Below are 10,932 nucleotides of genomic sequence, written 5' to 3'. Positions count from 1 at the left end.
TCATTTATAATTTATACAATTAACCTCCCTATGATTCGACTCTGGTCTTGCTGGGTTATTTATTACTTCGACACTCCTACACTTGGAAGAAGACATCAATCTTTTAGTCTTGTCAGTTAGTATATATGCCTTATAGTCAGTCAGTTTGTTACACGTGATATAGACTTTTTCATGTAAATATATTAATTTTTAATAAAGATTTTATTTAATATTCATCAAATATTTTATTAATGAATCTAATATTTGATTAATAAATTTAGAGTAAAGATATAGTTCTTGGGATAAAAATATTTTGCAAAGAAAATTATATAGTTATAATTATAGGATTTCTATTGCATTACAATATTATTTCTAAATGTTCCTGATTAATGTTATATTAAGACTGTGTATTAATTAAAGTTGTTGAGATGAGTACACATGTTCTTTCCTTTATGAAAGGAAACAGTTGTTATCATAAGATTGGGTATAAGGGATACCTAGAACTAATATATAAATGTTTTTCAGATGACATGTTTGAAATGATCCATATAAGAATTTCATATGAAGAGATACCCTATGTCTATGGAAAGGATTAGGTGACAATTGTATAAGTGATCCTTATACTTGAAATCACTTAGTTATTTTATATTGAAAGTGATATGCTTTAATCCCTCTACATGTTGTCCTAATCAAGATTAATAAACGTGCAGATATTAGATATAACATAAACTATATAAGATATTTGAGTAATCAAAAAAGAATATATCACCCTATATGATTTAGAAAAAATATGTCATTGGTTCTCAAATAGTATTGATTGATAATTCTTACGAAAGGTAGAATGAGATTTGAAAAGAGTTTTAAATCTTGCTTATGGTGTTAAGAACAAATATGATTTTATAAAGGAGACACATTTCAAGCTATAATATCTAATTCAAAATATTGTTAATGAAGGAATAATAATTACACTAAGAAATTGGTTATTGAAATGTTAAATCAAACCATTTGTGACTTTCCTAATATTTAGGTAATCATGACATATTGTTAGACATTGTACTTGATATTTAAATATAAATTAATTAATTGATTAATTGATAATTTATTTATTTATATTTTATTTAGAATTGTGATTTATATTAGGGATAACCTAATAGGTCACACATAAGAATAATTGGTCAGAAATCAAACTAAGATGATTGGATAAATTTCTAAAATTATCTTGGAATAATATATGTGATATTATTTAAGGGAAAAATTAATATTTTTTTATTTATAAGGTTTTTAGGTTTCTTTATAAATAGAATATTATGCATCTTGTTTTATATACAGTACATAACTCCTAAAAAACACAAAATTAAAGAGCTAGTACTCAAAGGCATAGCAATCCCTCTCTTCTAAAAAGTTTAGGAGATTTTTTATTGGTGGTTTATGTGAATTATCATTAAAGACAGACACTTGAAAATTTTGTAGTTTACAACAACCCAGTCTTCAAACAATTATTTAAAATAAAAAAATCATATATCTTTAAGTAATCTTTATATAAATTCTAAAAACTCTAGATGTGTCTAACACGATTATTACATATATATTATAAAGGCATGAGTGACATCACAAGAAGATAGAGTGATTGTGAATTTGGGGGAAATATATTTAATTTATTGGGTAAACTTTAAGAATCTTATTCCTATCATAAAGTCTTTTATTATTATAATTAATTAAATGTTTTTCAAATAACAAGTGGAACAATTAGCTTAAAGGACGTTTGGTGGTGTGTTCAAAAAATGCTTCTGAAAAAATTTAAAATTTTTTCTACTTTGAATTAATATATTTTTAATATTTTCATATTATTTTGATATGTTAATCTTAAAAATAAAAAAAAATATTATTAACATACTTTTCCAAATGAAAAACATTTTAGTTAATGATTGGTTTTGCTTCCAATTATTAGTTAAGATTTTCTATTCTAACCTAGCTATTATTCAGCTCATTCTCAGAATTCCCTTTTTGCTGGGGCACAAAGTGATTTCTCATTTATTAAATAAGTGTCTATAATAACAACAAATATTAACGACAACAGAAGTAGGAGAAAACTTAGCTGACCGCGCACGTGCATATATTGTGATACGAAATTTTACTTGGAGTATTGTGTTGGATCTATCCCCGCGGCAGGTTGGGAACGCTCTGCCGTTCTTCACACTGAGTAGGTACAGCTAAAGCTTTCCTTTGTTGAACAAGCCTCATTTTTTGGTGAGAGCCCAGCCCAGAGGACCGGCCCATCAGGATGTGTGCACGCCCCGAGTCATGACTAAAACCATCGTTAATCTGCTATTAGTGTATATACTCAAAATACCACCAGCTGTGCTACAAGCAAACATAGCTTACCAATTGTATATCGATAGCCTACTCCAGTAAAACAGAGTTTATTTGATTATTATTATGCAATATAAAAGGGCCATCTCCCATTGTACAACCCAACATCCACTTGGCCTTCGGTGGAAAAAAAAAATATATATCTGACACAGGCAAAGTGCTTGGAGATTGAGGGAAATCGGGATGCCCAGCATGCCCGTGCTCAAATTCAGGGGTTATTTTTGTTGGCTTTAGTCATTGAGGTACAGAAGCAAAACCTCAAAAACACACAGCAGAGCAAACTGAAATCAAATAGATGATGCTAGGCAACGCAAAGACTGAAGTCTGTTACAACTTACAAGCAAGCTTGCAAACAAAAAAAAGAAAGGGTACTTTAATCAGTTCAATGCCAAGAAGAAAGCAATGAAACCACGCTTGTTTGGGACGAAATCAGAGCCCATTGAGTGCTGCACATCGATACAGACAGAAATGTCTTGAAAAAAAAGATGAGAAATGGCATTTAAGGTACAAAACCAATATCCTTGAAGTATTCATGCTCCAAAGCACTCCTGGCGGTAATTCTTTTAGTGGGATCCAAGAAAAGCATTTTCTGATATGTAAAACATGCATACATAAGCAATTAATAGGGCAAAAAACACGGCAAATATTATTGAGATTCGGTTGCATAAACTTCAGAGAGAAGATCCACTTACAGAGAGAAGATCCACACCAGCTTTTTCAAGAGTTGGAACTACAGTTGCCAAATCCTGCAAATTAAACCAAGCATCAGAAACTTCAAAACAATACAACTCTTAGGTGAACTGAATGGCACAAGGAAAAAGGAATGACACCTTAGAAGGCCACTTAGGGAATGCACTCTTGAAGTCGGGCAAAGAAGTAACTCCAGGCCACGTGTCCTCATTTGGAGTACCCAAGATTCTTCACATGAAAACAACAATGAGTGAATAGGCATTAATAAATTAAATGCCTTTAAAATCAGTGTTTCTGTAACTTCTTCCATAACATATTTGTTTACAACAGCATGTATGAACATCCCACGCAAATTGAACAGCTCTGCCACATTTACAGTACCTACGTCAAACAAGATAAATGTCCACACAAATGAAAAAACACGATGTAAATCACAGCCAAAGGCCAGGGAAGCTGTTACATATGAATTAACTTCAAAACAGAATAAGTTCCAGACGCGGAGAGGGAGAGAGTGGAGGGCCATCCATGAGATTATGGTAACCCATATTGTAAATGACACGAGGTCTTGTTATAAATGTATAACAAAGAGACTACTTGTATTGGTTAACAAGGCCAATAATTATGTCTCAAAATGTATTTCAAGAAAAAAAAAATTAAGGCTCTTAGCCCACTCGTTCAAACAAAGGAAATGTGACAGCACTAAAGGTGCACAGTAAATATGGAACTTACGATTCCAAACTAGCCATTATAAACACTTTCTGTGGCAGCTTGGTTTGGATTGTCTTAAACCACAACCAATTCAAGGTCAGGTTGATTCCTAGAATTTGAACCCAAACCCAGTCGTTAGAACCAAAAGCCAATGCAACCCATGTAGGGCTTGGTTCATTTGGATTGACTGGCTCAAGGGCTCTTTTGCGTTCTGCTTTTTCACAGTTGTCTTTTGTTAAAACCATGACTCAAATCAAAACAACTCAAAGTTGATTTGAAAAAAGAAAAAACAAACTTACCACAGTAGAATCATCAAATATTGTATCTTATGAATAAACAACAAAACACAAATCAAGATGCACATGTGTTTTATATCAACACCAGTTCTGAAGCAACACTTTAACCCCTAATGTAAGATTGTTCCAAAGCAATCCTCGGCTTCTAAATCAACCCAAGACACTGTAAAAAGCTAAAATCAGTTGCTTCACAGGTTGGCCTAGAGCAAATTATGTCATACTAAGAAAGACAAGGCTAGCCTCACTACTCCATCTTAATGTTAATGTTATCTTCACTTTCTTCTTACATGCCATAAATTTATAGTGTTATAGTTTAATCTTTACTAGATGAAGAGAATTGAAAAGGGATGCAGAAAATAACTGTAGTATTGCTTGCCAAACAAATGCAATGTATCTAACAAACATTTTAAGAAAGCCAAAAGCAGTTGAGAAGATGTAACACCTGAAAATTTTGAATAGCTCATCAATCTCTGAATCCCCTGGGAACAATGGCTTCTGGTTCACCATCTCAGCAAATATACATCCCACTGACCACACATCAACTGGAGTCGAGTAATGGCGAGATCCAAGCAAAATTTCAGGGGCTCTATACCACAGGGTAACAACCTACAGAGAAACACCAGATACCCACAGAGTGTTGGCTGATAAAATTGCCAATATTTCATATGCCCAAATAAAACACCAATTATGATTGTCATATTATTTCCTACAAACACAGGAAAATAACAAAGAAAAGAAAACATCCAACAAAACTGGATATTTAATATTTCAAAGCTTCTACTTTTGTTTATCAGAAGAAAAGTTGATATTTAAATTCAGATATCATACCACTAATGATTTAGCAAACACAAATTCTAAATTTAGAGAAGTTAATCCAAACAAGACCCATACCTTGCATCACTATAATTAGTGCATGCCAAACCCAAACTGGGGCCATGTGTGAGTGTGTGCGTGTTTGTGTCTGTGAGAGCCAACTAGAATTGGATGCATTTTGTGTCTGGTCTGGGGTCGTTTCTCTTGTCACTAGCAAATTAAAAAATGTACATGCAGCATGTTTTTTGCAGAAACAAATGCTTCTTTTGACAGTAAATAAACTAAATATTGTAATAATTCAGATTTAAGACATTCTAATCAAATGTTTATTAGAATACAGGTACATTAAATTAAATAAAACCCAAGGCATACTGATACCTCATGTGTAAATGTCCTAACAGGTATACCAAATGCTCTAGCCAGTCCAAAATCTGCAAGCTTCAGCGCGTTGGTACGGCGATCAATAAGCAAATTCTGAGGTTTCAAATCTCGATGCAGAACTCTATGAGAATGGCAGTAAGCAATGCCACGGAGAATTTGATAAAGAAATGTCTGCAAATAGAAAAATATTCCATATGTATTTAATCATGAGTATGATGATCACAATTATCACCAATCATTCATTCAACTTGAGACAGAAAAGGTTAATCATGTTAATAGAGACCTGCAGAGAAGGAACACAAACACATAACCAAATGATTACAGAATGAGGTATTCTAAAAGGAAGAACACATGAGCTTCTAGGGGGAAAGATCCGACTCACTTTAACTAGGCGTGGATCATTAGCAAATTCAGGAGAAGAATCCATGTGCTTCTTCAAATCCAAGTCTAGATACTCAAAAACCAAGTAAAGGCGCTTCTCACTGTGCACCACATCCTGCAGTCTGTCACCGGCATAAAAATCAGATAATTTGTTACATGAGAAATCAAAAGAAGGAAAGAAAAACAAAAGATTTAGACAGTTGAGGATGGATAACGACAAGGGAGAATGAAAGTTATAGGGAAAAAGAGTAGCAGAACCACAAACTACGATGATTTGACACTACAAAAGTGGTGATAACTTTTATCAATTCAGCAGAAGAAACTATCACAACTTAGTAAGGCGGTCATGTGTATAAACAATGAATAGACAGACTGTGCAGCATCATTTAAACTTGCAAAAGATTTCCTTCTATGCTAGAAATCTAAACTCCCACTATAATCATCTAAGAAAGATGACAAGGAAAACTCTCCACCCCCTTTTGCTTGTTTCCATGATATACAACTCCATGTTTTCAACAAAATCTTGTGAAAGGCCTTTAGAAATATGTTTGGAGGCCTAGTCCATAAGCATGCTTTCCAGGTTACCTCCGAAGGCTCTCTCACCTCAGGTGGGAGTTTCCTGTATAGTTTGGCATACGTTAAGGTAGTGAAAAGTGAAAAGTGAAAAGGGAATGGAAATGACCTGACAATGTTACCATGCTGCATCTCTTTCAAGAGAGAAATTTCTCGGATAGCAGTGCTGGGTACGCCCTCGTCTTCCTGCTCCAAACGGATCTTCTTCAAAGCAATGGTTTTATTGGTGAGACGATCACGAGCTTTGTAGACCACTCCGTAGGTTCCTTCACCAATTTTTTCCACTTTCTCATACTAAAAAAAACAAATTAATTAAGTGATAGCCAGTAAAACAATCAAACGCAAAATTAGTGATGATTACAAGAGGAATGTACAGAACACAACACAAATTGTTTAAGATGACTACCTGATCCATGGGAATGCGTATGAGTTGGTCAAATCAAACACCGCCTCTCTCTCTGCAACAAACAAACAGAAAAGAGTTAGTAGCAATATCATGGAAGCGAATGTAGCAGCAGTATGTAGTAGCAGAAGCAAAATCTATTACAGTGATTATTACAATCATAACAGAAGATTGGGAAAGCAAAGAAAGAAAGAAACCCTAGCTTTTGCTGTTGCTAGATTAAATTGATAAATAATTGGGAGATCGATCTTACTTACCTCTTCTCTTACCAAGAAGAAAGAAAGAAAAGGAAGCACAGATACACAATCACTCACCCTGCAACTTTGTTGCTTTGCTCTTTACTCTTTTTTTTTTTTTTTCCCTCTCTCAGAAAGCAGCCACAGATGCTTTCTCTCTCCCTTTTTTCCTTTAATTTCTCTCTTTTTAATTCAATTTATTACTAGATAAGTGGTTAGCGTTTCCTCGATTCATTTTTTTTTTAACATAAAAAATAATGCCCGGGCATTCTTTGCATGTTCTAAAAAAAAACCATAACTCAATTATACAATTAAAAAAAACGAAAATAAATTATCAGAATATTAAAAGTGTTAAAATTACCTCATCCAATATCATAATGACTTTTAAAAATAAAATTTACATAAAAAAATAAATTTTTAATATTTTATTATTTATAAAAAAAAAAGTCTGATTTAATATTAGTATTATGATATCTAAAAATCCTAACTAATTAATAAAAATTTTATAATTCAGTACTAGTTACGCAAAAGAAAATATATTATCACATTTTAAGCATCTTAGTTAAAGTAGGTTGCATTGCTGTTTTTTTTTTAATTGTTAAGAGTTTATTGAATTAAACTATGATGGTCTGCTCGTAATATTCATAACTTCGAAATCAATAAATTGCAGATATTTTCAACTCTAGTGTTGTTAAATATTATGTAACAAAAAAAAATAGTATTCCTGACTCTGTTATTAGTGAATAAACTAGTAAAATAAATTTAAATCAATGTATTCAAATTTTTTATTTAAAAAAAAGAAAAACAAATATTGTATACCAGAATTCAAATTTTTTATTTAAAAAAAAAGAAAAAAATATATTGTATACCAGATTTGCATTTCACAATAAAAAACCACAAATCAATTATATAGAAACATATCTAAAAACAAAAGTAAAGGACCTATAAACAAATTCAAAAGGATTCATGATTTTTTTTGGAATTTTCTAATACACACACACACACACACACACACATATATATATATATATATATATTAGTACTTAAAAGTGTATTTTTTATCAAAGTTTTATATCATTATTTTGTACTTGAAGTATCAATAACTTTTTAAGTAAAGCATGTTTTATAATAATATATCTAATAATATAAGATACCTTTAATTTGTGGTAAATGTTCATTTTAAATGCAAGCCTATCACATAAATGAAAGGATTGATTGATGAATTTAAGAACTAAAATTGAAAGGACAAAGAGATGGCCAAACTTAGAAAAGAGATGTCAGTGCAATCCAAACCAGAACACTGTTCGGTAATTGGGTCATATCTAGAGCTATATATCTCAGATTTAGGTCCAATTTATATGGATGGAAAGGTAAGACTCTACTTTATATGGATGGAAAGGTAAGACATAAGCCTATAACTTTTATAGAAGCCTAGAACTTAAAAAGACCATTTTTAAGTTCAAATTGTAGCAACAACAAAGAAGTCCGAATTTGTCCTCCAGCCCGAACACTGTTTAGTGTTTGGCCCATATCTAGAGTTGTAGAAGTCTAAATGACCTAAAGTTTTTATAGAAGAAAGCTGAGACAATTTACTACAATTTACTACAATTTTCATGTTTTCAAGTGGTTCCAATTTTGACATTATCAATGACGTTTTGGGCAGATAAAAGAAGATAAAGATTGTTACAAAGTCAAGAGTTGGTCACCTACTCATCAATTAGTCATCAAATCAATAGTTCTCAATTTTGGCCTATAAAAGGAGGCATTTGCCATGCTTTTAGGCATCTTGGTCTCCTGATCAAGATCATGCTTTTGCTTTCTCTTTTTGTATTTTTGTAATGTTTAAGTTTTATTTTCATTAATATCAAGTTTATGCCTTTCAATTCATTTCCTTTGCTTAGTTAACTTTTATCTTATTTATGTTCTTATCTTGTTTATTTATTTTTCTTTCTTTCATTATGTTTAGTTAAGTTTATTATGTCAAAGTGAAAAAGGTTACAATAATGGTGTAAGAATAAGTATAGTGTAAACTTAACATGAACTTTAATATTTGATACAACATGTTTTGTATTTATTATCTTGTTCACTCTTTAATACTTTGCTTGTCAAATAACTAATCTAGATTTATGTTGTACAACACTTGGTACATCAAATGCTTGGTACTTTCATTGCCCATATTGTATGGTATAACCGACACCTGAGCTATGAAAGAAATGTAATCATGTTAACAATTTATAATCTGATTGAAGCTTCCTTTGTGTGTGGTTTCCAATTGCATAATAAGAGTTTATACTATACTTGTTTAACATACCATTAGTGGATCCTCTAACCTTGACATTTGTTGTTATCATTGTTTAATCCTTACGTTAATCTTCCATCTCAAAGTTCTCATCAACTTCTTTTTTTTCTTCTTCTATCACTATTACTACTACTACTACTACTACTACTACTACTACTACTACTTCTTCTTCTTTTTTATTACTACTATTACTATTTTTATTACTATTGTAATTATTGTGACTGTTGTTATTATTGTTGTATTATTGTTATCTATAATTTATACAATTAACCTCTATGTGGTTTGACCCTGGTCTTGCCGAGTTATTTATTACTTTAACTCTCCTGCATTTGAGAGAAGACATCAATCTTCTAGTCGTGTCATATATATATATTGATTAGTACTTAAAAGTGTATTTTTATCATGGTTTTAGATCATCATTTTGCACTTGAAGTATCAATAACTCCTTAACTAAAATATGTTTTATAATAATGTATCTAATAATATAAGATACCTATAATTTGTGGTAAATGTCTATTTTTAATGCAGGTCTATCACATAAATGAAAGGATTGATTGATGACTTGAAGAACTTAAATTGCATGGATAAAGAGATGGTCAAACTTAGAGAAGAGATGTCGGTGCAATCCAAACCGGAACACTGTTCGGTAATTGGGTCATATCTAGAGCTATATATCTCAGATTTAGGTCCAATTTATATGGATGGAAAGGTAAGACATAGGCCTACAACTTTCATATGGAGCCTAAGATCTAAAAAGGTCATTTTCAAGTCCAAATTATTGCAACAAAGAAGCCCGAAGTTGTCCTCCAGCCCGAGCACTGTTCAGTATTTTGGCCATATCTGGAGTTTTAGAAGTCCAAATGAGCTGAATGTTTTACACAAGAAAGCTGAGACAATTGCTTACAACTTTCATGTTTTTAAGTGGCTCCAATTTTGACGTTATGAATGATGTTTTGGGTAGATAAGAGAAGATAAGGATTGTCACCAAATCAAGAGTTGGCCACCCACTCATCAATTAGTCATCAAATCAATAGTTCCCAATTTTGGCCTATAAAAGGAGGCATTTGCCATGCATTTAGGCATCTTAGTTTCCAGATCAAGATCATGCTCTTCCTTTCTCTCTTTGTATTTTTTATAATGTTTATGCTTTGCTTTCATTAATATTAAGTTTATGCCTTTCATTTCCTTTCCTTTACTTAGTTAACTTTTATGTTCTTATTTTGTTTATCTATTTTGCTTTCTTTCATTATGTCTAGCTAAGTTAGTTATGTCAAGGTGAAAAGGTTACACTAATGGTGTAAGAATATTCTTATTTTCTTTATTTATTTTTCTTTCTTTCATTATGTCTAGTTAAGTTTATTATGTCAACGTGAAAAGGCTACCCTAATGGTGTAAGAATAAGTATAGTGTAAACTCAATATGGACTTTAATGTTTGATACTAACATGTTTTATATCCAACTGAAAAAATAAGTTTTACAAACTAAAGAACCGAAATCTATAAAGAAGAACACAATACAATTTCAGAAAAAATTCGGACACAAATCTGACTCTAACTTTGGACAGCAATTCGACCCTCTTAGAAGCTTTTTTTGGAGAAGTCTATTAGAGACATATTTATAGGCAATTCTGTCACCTTTCCAGATCATTAAAGAACAGCTCATTTGGACACCTGAGTCAAAAGTTATGGGCAAAACACCGAAAGGTGTTCTGAAAAATCAAATCAAGACAGCTTTACAACTACTTTGGTGCACGTTTTTCTTCCTCATTTATGAGGTGTCTCCTTCTTCTTTTTGACCCAAAAT

At 31.9% G+C, this 10,932-nt stretch overlaps 1 protein-coding gene across 1 annotated transcript; it reads right to left on the bottom strand.

Annotated features, from left to right (window-relative positions):
- Window positions 1-2,616: 2,616 nt before the first annotated feature.
- Window positions 2,617-7,016, bottom strand: CDC2 (cell division control 2). The gene is made up of 9 exons (XM_011011446.1): window positions 6,852-7,016; window positions 6,598-6,649; window positions 6,301-6,485; window positions 5,620-5,740; window positions 5,235-5,408; window positions 4,486-4,649; window positions 3,180-3,267; window positions 3,042-3,095; window positions 2,617-2,938 (listed from the first exon to the last, which is right to left on the bottom strand). Exons 2-9 carry the CDS (start codon window positions 6,604-6,606, stop codon window positions 2,849-2,851), a joined length of 885 nt encoding a protein of 294 aa, XP_011009748.1. The 5' UTR covers window positions 6,607-6,649; window positions 6,852-7,016; the 3' UTR covers window positions 2,617-2,848.
- Window positions 7,017-10,932: the final 3,916 nt, after the last annotated feature.

This window comes from Populus euphratica, unplaced genomic scaffold (assembly GCF_000495115.2).
Source record: "Populus euphratica unplaced genomic scaffold, PopEup_1.0 scaffold571.1, whole genome shotgun sequence".
In the NCBI taxonomy this organism is placed as follows: domain Eukaryota; kingdom Viridiplantae; phylum Streptophyta; class Magnoliopsida; order Malpighiales; family Salicaceae; genus Populus; species Populus euphratica.
Note: the sequence above shows the minus strand (reverse complement) of the source record. Positions and strands in the feature narration are given on the sequence as shown.